Raw genomic sequence first — 12,993 nt, forward strand, 5'->3', positions numbered from 1 at the left:
GAGCAAGACACAATCTCTGTCCTCCAGAAGCAGATAGCGCAGTGGGCACTTAGTCAATATCTGGTCGCCAGATGTCAGAGAAAAGGAGAGAGAAGTTTCCATGGATGGACTAGGAAAAAAGAGTTACAGTCAACATTTTGTGAGTGGAGGGGAAATTAATCAGGTTTACTTACATTCTTTTTGCTTGCTATAGTTACTACAAAGAGGGATGCTGGAAGGTGTGTGGATCATAAAATTTGAGATAGCCCTGTCTTGTGTTCTCATATGTGAGAAACTAAAGTAATGCAGCTGTTTGTTTAACCAGTACTCCCAAACTTCTCATACTGAAATGAGTGTTCCCTGCTATAAAAGTGGCGTTGGGAAGTCAAATCATTTCTTTACTGAAGCTGTCATTGTAAATACCTCTTTATTCTAATGGGAATTGCCTTCAAAACCAAGTTAGGAACCCCACAAGAATGCAGTGCTCACTGATTTATGTACCTCGTATTGTGGACTCGAAACAGCGTTACCCAGTGTGCTGACTTGCCGTTTTCATTAGAGCTGTTTTTAGAAAATTTGTAGTTCTTCGCCAAGATAAAGATATGCCATCAACAAGGATATTCAAAAGAATATGTTGAAGGTTCAGAATATGTCTGGGTTCTAGAAAAGTCTAGAGTTACTGTCATATCTTTGAAATAAGTATCTGACGTCCGAAAGTTTCTGACTTTGAAATAAGTACCTGACCTGGATATGGGTGCCGTTATAAGAATGTCTCTCTTTTTTTAAGTGAATCAAATGTGGCCACACCTTATCCACAGACTGCAATCAACATGAGAGGCACTGGCAGCTAGTTTTCGACCTTCAGGTTGCAAATTAGTGTTTGAGATGCGCATTTGTGTAAAGTCTAGCCAGGAATATCACATGTTGGGGTGATTTGTGGGTGACTGAAAAATATTTTTTTTCTTTTTTTTTTTCCTGTCCAGTTCCCAGTGCTGCTCCTCAGAATCTGTCCTTAGAAGTAAGAAATTCAAAGGTAAACTTTGTATTGCTATTCATTTTTACTGGCATATTGTTAAGTCTCAGAAAGGCTTATGGAGAGGGAAATTTGACATCAGCAGAATCATGATCAAGCAGAGAAGTAAGGTGTCATAGATATTACCCCTGCCAGTAAAGCTGGACTTAGAAACCAAATCTATGTTTTCTGTTTAACTTTACTGCCTTTCTCTGATGCCAAGATTACTTTAGTCTTTCTTCAGATACATTGTGGTTTTGCAGATTCTGACATTATAGATCTTAGCAGTTCAGAACACTGGTGATAAGATGGGAAGAAGTAAGTTGTTTATGATACCATAGCCCCTTAGCACTGTGAGATGAGCCCACTGTGAAGTGAAGGTAGACATCCGTCAGAATGGTGCATAGGCTCAGACTCCCTCCTAGTCAAGTCCATTGTACACTGAAGACCAGGCTCAGACTCCCTCCTAGCCAAGTCCCTTGTACACTGAAGACCACATGTACCTCTCACAGGCCCAGAGCCACTTCTGGACTACATTGACAACTGAGACACTCAGTCCTTTCAAAAAGTACCATGGGAATCCTTGTCCTTTAATTAAAAACCAGCTATTAATTAATGATTCCTTTCTTGAAGAGTTTTAGGCAGAAATTATCTAATTTAAGCCATTTCACAATAGAAATGGAAGAGAACCTTACACCTAATCATAGTTTACTTCTAATCTATGTGCCTCTGACCTCATACTCTCCTTCTGAAAGCTTTTCTGAGTCTTTTGCCTAGTGTCTAAATACCCAAGAGAATAAGGGCCCAGAGCATACCGACTGCAAATGTAATCTTCCCATTTAATGATTGAGGATTTTAAAATTAAAAAGAATTTTGAGTGATTCCTAATTAAAACTCTGTCTGAGTACCCTGCTACCTCTATGTCAGTGAATTCAGGATAATGATATATAGAACAGGACCAAGCTTTTGACATATTCAGTGTTTTCCCTGTAATCTTGTCTTTCCCAGAGTGTTGTGATTCACTGGCAGCCTCCTCCTCCAGCCACACAAAATGGTCAGATTACTGGCTATAAGATTCGCTACCGGAAGGCCTCCCGAAAAAGTGATGTCACTGAGACCTTGGTACCTGGGACACAGTCGTCTCAACTGATTGAAGGTAAGCTGCCTTGGTATGGCTGAAGATAGGAGACGGCATCTTTCTTAGGCAGTGAGTTATGCTAGTCTAATGACTACTCTGAACAGCTGACTTGAAGTGAAAACAGTTCAAAATAATTTGTAATGGTTCAATCTACTTCTGACTTGATAAAAATTAATGGAACACAATCTTATAGGTTCTGTCATCTCTATTGAGATTGTGTTTGAGTTTTATTTCTTTACTTGTGGTTTTCTGTATTTCCCATATTTTCTTTTTATATATATATATATATATATATATACACACACACACACACACACACACACACACATGTGTTCCTCAACTTACACTGGGGTTATGTCCCAATAAACCCATCAAAATTTGAAAATACCCTAACTCAAAAATACATTTAACACACCTAACCTACCAAAATCATAGCTTAGTCTAGCATACCTTAAACATGCTCAGAATACTTACATCAGCCTGCAGTTAGGCAAAACCATCTAACACAAAGCCCATTTTATAACAACTTATTGGATATCTCATGTATTTTATTGAATACTGTACTGAGAATGAAACACAGTGTTTTAAGTGTATAAGGAGTTTACCCTCATGATCTCAAGGCCGACTGGGAGCTGTCACTGCCCGTGCCAGGCATCACAAGAGAGGATTATGCCTCCTATCGCTAGCCTGGGTAGGAGAAAGTCACAACTCAGAATCTGAAGTACAATTTCTCCTGCATGCATATTGCTTTTGTACCATTGTAAAGTCAAGAAATAGTAAGTTGAACCACCCGAAGTCTGTATTGGTTTTTTGCCATCTCAAAACAAGGTAAAACAAAAGCTAAAAATCTCTTCAATGTAGCTGGTAGCAGAGGTCTACAAAATGATTTTTATAATACTGATACCACTCCTGTATGTGTATGTGGCCTGAAACATTTGTGAATAGCTATAGCAATGCAGTAATCTTTCTTAGACTTGCTACTACTTGCTACATGATAAAGGGTTAGAGAATTCTGTCCAGGATAGCTACTTTTGTGTCATTTTCCCTTTGTGTGCTGCAGAGCAAGTGGTGTACTTGGTAACAGTGCATTTCCATCATGGGCTTTCTCTATAGATGACAGAAGAGCCGCATCATCTTCCCTCAGTAGGGGGAGTAGACTTGGCTCTGCAAGGGCCAGTTGGCTTTGCAGGAGGAGCATGGGAAGAAAAAGAAATGCTTTTTGCTCTTTGGATATTGGGACTGTGCTTGTAAAGAATAAAGATAAATGCCCCTAAGAAATTATTTTGGGGGTTTCTAACAGAACTAGTAGAAGAAAACTGCAAGAATTGGAGATATTGACATAATTATCTAAGCCCTGAGAATGAATTTCATCACCCTTGGGGAGCTCTCAGCTTCCCTTACATTGCCCCCTTCTTGGTAGAGAAGCTTGACATCAACCACTTTCTTATGCCTCCAGCGGCCAAGTTCTTGAGAAGACCAACATTTAGGGTCAAAAGTGTAATGGGATGAGTGTCTAAGACTTGAGTGAGTCTCTTGACAGTGAAAACATGTACTCCAGTAATCCCACAAGCTTTTCTCCTTACTCCTCACCTCGAAGATGGGATTGGCTTCTTTCAAAATAGGTGAATGTTTGTCTCCAGGGGTAGCTTTCAGTCCTTGAGTTTCTTCACATGAACCCCACAGCTCTAAGCTGTGACAAGCAGGCATGGTTGCGGTGGTGTTGCTGAGATATCTCACTAAAGGAGTGTTACAGTACAGTCAGGTGTTCTTAAAAATCAGCTACCGTGAGAGACTCAACTCCAGGAAACAAACTGAGGGTTACAGAAGGGAGGGGCATAGGGGGAGGGGGTAGCCAGGTGATGGGTATCAAGGAGGGCATGTGTCGTGATGAGCACTGGGTGTTGTACACCACTAATGAATCGTTGAACACTGCATCCAAAACTAATGAGGTGTATTGTGTGTTGGCTAATTGAAAATTTAAAAAAGCAGTTGCTGATTTGACTCCAAATATGGATAACATTTCCCATCCGCAAGTCTTTTATTTTGAATATTTAGTAGTAGATATTTACGGTATACCAGGCACTGTCTTTGTTGCTAATAATGTGAAAACAATATAGTTCTGGACCATAAGGAGACTGTTTCATATACATGTTATAGATATGTTACATAATGTTCATATACGTGTTACATATACTATTTTCATATACATCTTATAACAGTTATAAAGTCTGGTTTGAGCTGATAACTTCACTGTAATTGTGTAGAAATATTTTACACGTTACTTTCCACCCACAGAGGACTGTTCATTTTCTCAATGAAATGTTTGATGTGTAAGCAAAATAATCACCTTTAATGTAAAAATAGCTTTTTCTTTATGGAGAAAATCTTAGCATTTTAAAATCATATTTAGGTTCATTTGCTTAACAGACTTTATTGAACTCGTATTAGCATGTGCTTGCATGAGGTATATGATGGTGAGCAAAAATGGACATCTTTGCTCTCTTGAAGCATTAACCTGAAGCTTGATCAGTATCAGAGAGCAGTGTGGATTACAAGGATCCTTTCCTGAACCACAAACTACATGACTCTGTGCTAGCCAGAAGTAATTGTTGTTTCTTCATTTTGCACCACTTACAGCACTTAACACATTCTGCCGTATCTTTATAATACGAAGTGTGGGCCTTCGTTTGAGTCTATGAACTCTGTAGGTTACCTGGGGGGAAAGGAACTCTTAGCCTCTCTACAAACCCATCTCTAGCTCACACATATGTGCACGCACGCTCACTCTCACTTGCTCTCTTACACTGTAGCTCCCCAGAGGGGAGGGAATGATAATTTGATTGGTTGAATTCTTTTAGGACCTCAGTGGAACCATGTTTGCCAGTGGCCTATGTTATTTGTCTGTTAACAATGACAAACACATGCATAACCCTCTCTGGCACTTTCTGGTCAGTGTATGCAGGAAGGTGACAGGTAACTGACTTGGGTCCAGCCGTTTTGCTTCTGCTTCTGCCTTGCTTGTTGCTTTCTCATGGGCAGACAGCCTCAGGATGGGCCTGCTAAGAACAGAACCATCCATCTCTTCTCTCACCACGTGACAGGATTCAGTAACTGAGCCATCCTGCATCCTGGCCACGTCCTCTCTGCCCCTGTGGTTCTCTCTTTAGAGCTTCTGTGCATTGCTACTGGCCAAAGATCCCAATATTTCAGTATGGAGAGGTAGGATCATTTCTCATATCCTCATAAGATGTAATGCGATGTCTAGTATTTAAGTGCTCTAAGATGTATACATGTGAACTGTACATTGAAAAATAGTTAAGATGGTAGATTTTGTTATGTGTTTTAACATAAAAAAAAGAAAAACTGGATGCATGAATATCTGAGTAGCTAACTGTATTATTGGCTGTCGCCCTACTTCGTAGGATAGACTTTTACATGTGGATTATGTTGCCTTCCATACACTGGTAAATTTATTACTGATAAAACTATGAAAAACTGCATAGAAGAAAGGTTTTATTCCTCCTTTACTTTTTATATATACTTATGGGCAGGTAGGCTGTTTTGAAATATATTTGTAGACCATATTTGGTGTTTAAAATTGTTCTATTCTTGTTACGGGTTGGCTCAGAGAACAGAGGTAAGGTAACCCAGCAGGATTTACAGCTTTTAATTCTTTCCAGTCTTTTCCAGTCTTCTGAGACCAACTGACTTTGTTCCTTTGTTATGACTCTTTCATTATCCTCGACCTCTTTTTGACATTAGCTTCCTTAGTAACAAAATGAAGAGATTACAGTAAATGATCTCTGAGTGGACTTCAAGCTCTTAAAATAAAGGCCGGGGGATGGGGTGGGGGGTGGGGGTCTGTAAGCTCCTGGGAACTCTGCTCCTCGGTTTTCCTGTTGATGTGGTCTTCAGCCTCTACTGGGGACCTGAGAGCTCCTCTGTGCTGTGCTGATAGGTTGTTTGTGCTCTGTTAACTAACTGAAATTTTATTAAGATAGTGGCTGTGTGCTGACTTGACAGATGAGATACTTAATGAGGTGTTAATCTTTTGTTTTCCGAACTCTTATTTCAGCTTGTCTTTTTTTCTTTTTCTTTTTTGTTTTTTGTTTTTTCTTTGTTTGTTTGTTTGTTTTTGTCATTTGGGTCTCAGGTCTTGATCGGGGTACTGAGTACAATTTCCGAGTGGCTGCTCTCACAGTCAACGGTACCGGCCCGGCTACTGACTGGCTGTCTGCTGAAACTTTTGAAAGTGACTTAGATGGTAAGAACAACAATCCACAAGACTGGGAGGAGCTAGATACTAACTGTAGTCAGATTAGTTAAACTGGAAGACCACAGATGTGGGGGTGTGTCTGGCTTAAATCTGTGAGCTTTAACTTCAGTGCATTCCACTGCTGTCATTACTGTAGGGCAGGAGGTCTCTGGGAGTGCTTCCCCACCCCCACCCCGGCCCAGAAGTTTTTGGAGACCTGTCCCTTTCAGCAGAACCAGAACAAATAAAAATGTATAGGTGTTTGTCTAATTTTTTTTAGCAAGGCCCTTGAACAGATGAATGATCTGAGGTTTAACACTGAGCCACATCATCCCTCCTTTTTCAGCCGCAGTTTGCCTTTTCCCTTAGTCCTGGACACTTTGCCCTTTTTCTGCCTCCTGATTCAGTGGGTACTTTGATATAGGTGTGTATATGCCTTTATGAGACACAGGTGCTGCACTTGGGAGACCAAACACCTGGGTCCTTATTCTCACTCTTGGTTTACTAAATTTTAAATTAAGACAGCAAGTAATGTCTTGAAGTAACAGAATTGAAAGATACTATAAATTGCTACCTTTTTTAAGCCTCTTGTCTCCCACTATTTAAATCAGTATGTGGTTCTTAAGTTTCCTATTTTCTGACATATTACTCTGGGGAGTGAATAATTGATACAGTTGGTACAATATGATACTCGATCATCCGTTGACAACAGGCTTCTAATTAGATGGTGTTAGGCCTTTCTCATTCCACCTAGGTGAGTCTGGGTCTCAGATGTGGGACCACGTGGGATGAATAACTACTGAAAGGCAGTTTATTTGTTTCTCTCCCTTGGGCAGAGGTTCTTCAATCTCTCTGTCTTCCCTTCCAAATTAATACTGCATTGTCTTATATTTCATTTGTTTATGTTTTGCTCTCTTCTTAGAATGTAGTAAAACCCTGAGCCATACCTACTATACATACAGATTCTCTGTGACTTCTTGGGCATAATGAAAAAATCTTAGCACCAGATAATTTGGCAGGAGACTAAACACCATGGCCCAAGGATGGTAAATATTCTCAAGTCTTGCTTTTCTACTCTTCTTCCCAGAAACTCGTGTTCCTGAAGTGCCTAGTTCTCTTCACGTCCGGCCGCTGGTCACTAGTATTGTAGTAAGCTGGACTCCTCCAGAGAATCAGAACATTGTGGTCAGAGGTTACGCCATCGGCTATGGCATTGGCAGCCCTCATGCCCAGACCATCAAAGTGGACTATAAACAGCGCTACTACACCATCGAAAATCTGGGTACGTATGCTGAGTAGAAGAAGGAATTGCATGGGGGATTTCTTTCTTTTGACTTTTTATTGTATGATAATTTTATTTTTACAGAAAACTTTAAAAAATAGAACAAACAGGGGTGCCTGGGTGGCTCAGTCAGTTAAGTATCTGACTTTTGATTTTGGCTCATGTCTGGCTCTGCAGTGGGCATAGAGCTTGCTTAAGATTCTTTCTCTGCTTCTCTCTCTGCCCCTTCCCCACTCTGCTTAACTCTCTCCCTCTCAAGGGAAAAAAAAAAAAAAATATATATATATATATATATATATATATATATATATAATTTCTATATATTCTTCACTAAAAGTCCTCATAAGTTAACATTTTACCACATGTGCTTTCTCATTCTGTCTTCCTGTACATACATATTTTTTCCTTGAACCATTTGAGAGTAAGTTACAGATGTGATGCCCCTCCACCCTCTGATACTTTAATGTGCATTTCCTAAAAATGAGGGTGTTTTCTAATATAACTACAGTACAGTGTTACAGAGTCATTAAATTAACATTCAGACAGTATCTGTAGACTTTATTTATATTTTAATAGTTTCTTCATTAACATCCTTTTTTTTTTTTTTTAAGATTTTATTTATTTATCTGACAGAGAGAAACCACAAGTACACTGAGAGGCAGGCAGAGAGAGAGAGAAGGAAGCAGGCTCCCTGCTGAGCAGGGAGCCCGATGCGGGACTCGATCCCAGGACCCTGAGATCACAACCTGAGCCGGATGCAGCGGCTTAACCCACTGAGCCACCCAGGCGCCCCTAACATCCTTTATAACAAAAGAAAAACATTGTTTTCTGGTCCAGGACCACTTGTTGTATTTAGTTATCATGTCTCATTAGTTCTCTCTGTTACAGAACATTTCCATAGTTTTTTTTCTTGAATTTTATGACTGTGACATTTTTGATAAGAACAGACCGTTTATATTTTATAGAATGTCTCTCAGTTCAGACATGTCTAGTATTTCCTCACTACTCTCAGCTTATGCCTTTTTGGAAGGAATAGCAGATACACATTGTGTTCTTGCCGGTGCATCTTATCAGGAGGCACATCAAAGTCTGATGCTAGCGATGTTAACTTTAATCACTTGGTTCAGAGGGAATCTGCCACATTCCCTAAAGTTATTGTTTTCTCCTTCAAAATTAATAAATACCTTGTGAGGTGGAATACCTTGAGTCTTTGTAAACATCTTGTTTCTCATCGAACTTTCGTTCACTAGTTTTAGCATCTTTAGTAACAGTTATTATTGTGGTGTTTCCCCAGTGAGTTTCTAATTCTCTAATTTCTTTTACATTTATCACCATTTTTATTTTTTATAAAGAAGAGCTTTCCTCCTCTTCCTTACTGAAAGAATGGTGAATGGGAGTCTCTTTATGATTGATTCCTCTATTTGACATCTCTATCTTTCTTTGAGCGCTTTCTTCCTTTTAATGCAGCAAGATATAGTGGTCTCATCTGATATTTTCATACCCTTAGCCTTTGAATCAGTCATTTCTCCAAGGAATGCTGGTTTCTCTTATGGAAAATGGCATTTATAAACCCATCCTGAGGCATCTACAAAAAAAGGTTATTTAGACTTAAAAGTGAGTTCAGCAAAGTCACGGAATACAAAGTTGATATACAAAAATAGTTATAGTCCCATGTACTAACAATAAGCAGTTGGAAGTCGAAATTAAAATAATAGTACTACTTACATAGCATCAAAAAATATGAAATACTTAGGGATAAACTTTTTAAAAATATGTACAAGGTCTGTTCACTGGAAATTAGAAAATTATTGCTGAGGGTAATAAGTTAATGACTTAAATAAGTAGAGGTACCATGTTTATGGATCGGATAATATTATTAAAATGACATTTCCCCCAGTGCAATTCCAAATAAAATCCTGGCAGGCTTTTTTATAGAAGTTGATAAACTTAATTTTAAAAAGCAAAGGAAGTAGAATAGCCAAACAGTTTTGAAAAAGAGGACTCAGGTAGTGTGGTCTTTCAACATTTCTTCAGATATCTTCTAAAGAGCCACATTATCTGATTTCAGGACTTACATAAAACTGTAGTAATCAAGAAACTGAGGAGGTGGTATGGGTACAAAGGTAGGTATTATCTATAGATCAATAGAACAGAATGGAGTCCAGAAAAAGACCCGTGTGTGTGTGTGTGTATGATCAATTGATTTTTGACAAACACGCTAAGATAATTTAGTGGGGAGAGAGTAGTCTTTTCAACAAACAGTGTGGGAAGAACTGGATATCTGTATGAGAAAGAAAAGGAACTTTCCCTGACTTTTATTTCACATCATACACGAAAACAGACCTAAAGGCAAGAGCTAAAACCATAAAGCCTCTAGAGAAAGACAGGAAAAAACCTTCATGGCTTTGAGGTAGACAAGATTCTCTCAGGATGCATAAAGCATAAGTTATAAAACTAAAAAATCTATAGCACTTCATTGAAATTTAAAACTTCCAACTTTGGGAAAGACACCAATAAATTGAAAAGATGAGCTACAGACTAAGACAAAATACTCATCATTCAAATATCTGACAAAGAATTTGGAGTCCAGAAAATACGAAACTCTTCCACCTTAACAGGAAGATGGTAATTCCAGTAAAAGACTAGGCAGAAGATTGGGATGGGCAGTATACCAGAGAAGATATACAAGTGGACCATCAGCACATAAGAAGATTCTCTATGTCATTAATCATCAGAGAAATGCCAGTAAAACCACAGTGAATCACCAAGTTCCACCCATGGGCTTACACCGCATGAAAATCCTTTTACTTCTTCTTGTCCAAGCCCTCCACTGTACGGTAGCATCACTAAACCACTGGTTAGTTGAGGCCAAGAGAGGATTCGGGCACAGCCAGTCTCACTCCTGGGACTGACTCCGAGACATTGATCCCAGAAGTTTCTCTGTGCTGTGTCTGCTGCCATCGCTGTGTTTCCCCACAGCCTGGAGGAATCCCACATACACATTTTAAAATCCTCTTAAAATCCTCCTTGACTTCCTCCGCACTTAAGTTCATGCACTGTCACCCTTGAATTTTTTAAGTTCTGGAGAATTTTTTCCTAAGTGTTTTCACTTGTTTCCTTCCTTCAGATCCCAGCTCTCACTACGTGATAACCCTGAAAGCCTTTAACAATGTGGGTGAGGGCATCCCCCTGTACGAGAGTGCTGTGACCAGACCTCACACAGGTAAGCCATCCTGTCCATCTCTGGTCTTCAAGCACTTTTTCCAGAAGCTCATGTGGAATGTTGGCCTGAGGTCTGTCCCACAGGTATTGGTGGAAGGAAGAGCATATGCCAGCATAAGCTGCAGGCTTCGTATAGGAAAGCAGGCTTTCGAAACAGAAATTTCCATTAATTTCTGTTTTGTTTTTTAGAAAATATTAACAATCCAGTCATTCAGATAAATAATTCCATGTAGATATGTAGCACATTTTTTTAGTATGTTGGGATCTAGAACTATAGTTGTGAGAGAATTATTAGTGATTTGGGGGGCACCTGGGTAGCTTAGTTGGTTAAGTATCTGATTCATGATTTTGTCTCAGGTCATGATCTTAAGGTTGTGAGATCGAGCCCTGCATTGGGCTCCATGCTGGGCATGGAGCCTACTTAAGATTTTCTCTATTACTCTCCCTCTGTCCCTCCCTATCCCTAAAAAAGTGATTTTTGTCTTTTGGTCATGTGAGTTATAACTAAAATGAGTGAAAAAAAAAAAAAAAGAAAAAACCACTTCTCCGTATCTCTAGAGGAATTATATAGGTTACTGATGGTCTCAATAAATGTGTATGATCAGTGAATCCAGCATTTTCTTCACTAGTCACCTAAGTTGATTGGGAGTTTTATTTATATAGAGAGTTTATAAAGTCAGCAATGGAATACTGTGTGGCCATCAAAAAACGAAATCTTGCCATTTGCAATGACATGGATGGAATTAGAGGGTATTATGCTAAGTGAAATAAGTCAGTTAGAGAAAGACAATTATCATACTATTTCACTGATTCTAGGAATTTGAGAAACAAGACAATGGATCATGGGGGAAAAGGGGGGAAAATGAAGCAAGATGAAACCAGAGAGGGAGACAAACCATAAGAGACTCTTAATCTCAGGAAATAAGCTGAGGGTTGCTGGGGGCTTGGGAATGGGAGGGATGGGGTGGCTGGGTGATGGACCCTGGGGAGGATATGTGCTATGGTGAGTGCTGTGAAATGTGTAAGTCTGATGACTCACAGACCTGTATCCCTGAAACAAATAATACATTATATGTTAATTTTTTAAAAAGTATAAAGTCAGTTGTACTATCCATTTGATCAACTGTACATTTATTATTATTATTAATTATTATTATGAGACCAAAATGTTATTTTAAGTAATAAAGGAATATCCATATAATGTAAAATTTCTGTAGATAAAACATCGAATATAGAGCTGAGTGATAAGGTGTATTGAAATAAATATGTTAGACTTGTAAATTTTTCTAAAGGGTCCCCAAAACCCAAGAAATTATCATTTTCAGAAATGCTTTTTCCATCTGTTTTCCAGAACTGTGTATCTCTATTGCCTACTATATTTTCTGGATACTTTGTATAATGATGCAAATTTCACATTATTCTTTTTAAAAAGATCACCTCTGCCCCCTTTTTTTTCTTTAATGCTTTTACTTAACAAGATCAGCATCATCACTCATGTTTGGTAGGTCTGTCTTCTCTTCTCCTGTGTGCTTACAATTTACAAGTTCTTTTGCAAAGAGCTTTGATATTCCAGAAAGGGGTGGGGGGAGTAAGGTGAAAAAGAGAGTATTTAAGTAAGTGATTTGCTACTTTCTTAAATTACCTATAATAGAAAAAAAATTTTTGAAATTATTTTCTTATGTGACTTAAAAATATAGCCTTCTGGCTAGAAATATACAAGGAACTGTTCCTAAGTCATGTCACCTTGTTATCTTTTTCAGGAGTTATTACCAATAAAAAAGAATTCTCAAAGAAGTCTAATGACTTTTGCACCCAAAGGTGCATTTTCTATAACTAATTGGTTTGTTTCTTGATCTTTGAACAAAGCCCTTGACTATAATGTTGGCTGTTCCTCGGTTACTTTTAGTGCTCATTGTGCAGGACATACACAAATGGAGACTATTATGTTATTTTGGCACTTACTCATAAACAAGGTCCATGCCATTTCAGGTTTTGAGTTACAGGAAGGGCTACTCTGCATAATCATGTGGGAAACCCATTTTTAAACCTTAACTTCAAATAAATCAGTATGTGCGTATGTAGAAAACCTAACCAAGAGCTGGTAA

At 38.7% G+C, this 12,993-nt stretch overlaps 1 protein-coding gene across 11 annotated transcripts in view; it reads left to right on the forward strand.

Moving 5' to 3' along the window:
• The window catches only part of NEO1 (neogenin 1), a 232,936-nt gene that overhangs the window by 187,213 nt on the left and 32,730 nt on the right, over nt 1-12,993 (forward strand). For all 11 annotated transcript variants that reach the window (XM_082735725.1, XM_082735726.1, XM_082735717.1 and 8 more), the window contains exons 12-16: nt 963-1,012; nt 2,000-2,147; nt 6,283-6,393; nt 7,472-7,666; nt 10,794-10,889. In XM_082735725.1, coding sequence (XP_082591851.1) covers nt 963-1,012; nt 2,000-2,147; nt 6,283-6,393; nt 7,472-7,666; nt 10,794-10,889 — 600 coding nt within the window. The remainder of the gene's footprint in view (nt 1-962; nt 1,013-1,999; nt 2,148-6,282; nt 6,394-7,471; nt 7,667-10,793; nt 10,890-12,993) is intronic.

The sequence above is a fragment of the Mustela nivalis genome, assembly GCF_964662115.1.
Source record: "Mustela nivalis genome assembly, chromosome: 6".
In the NCBI taxonomy this organism is placed as follows: domain Eukaryota; kingdom Metazoa; phylum Chordata; class Mammalia; order Carnivora; family Mustelidae; genus Mustela; species Mustela nivalis.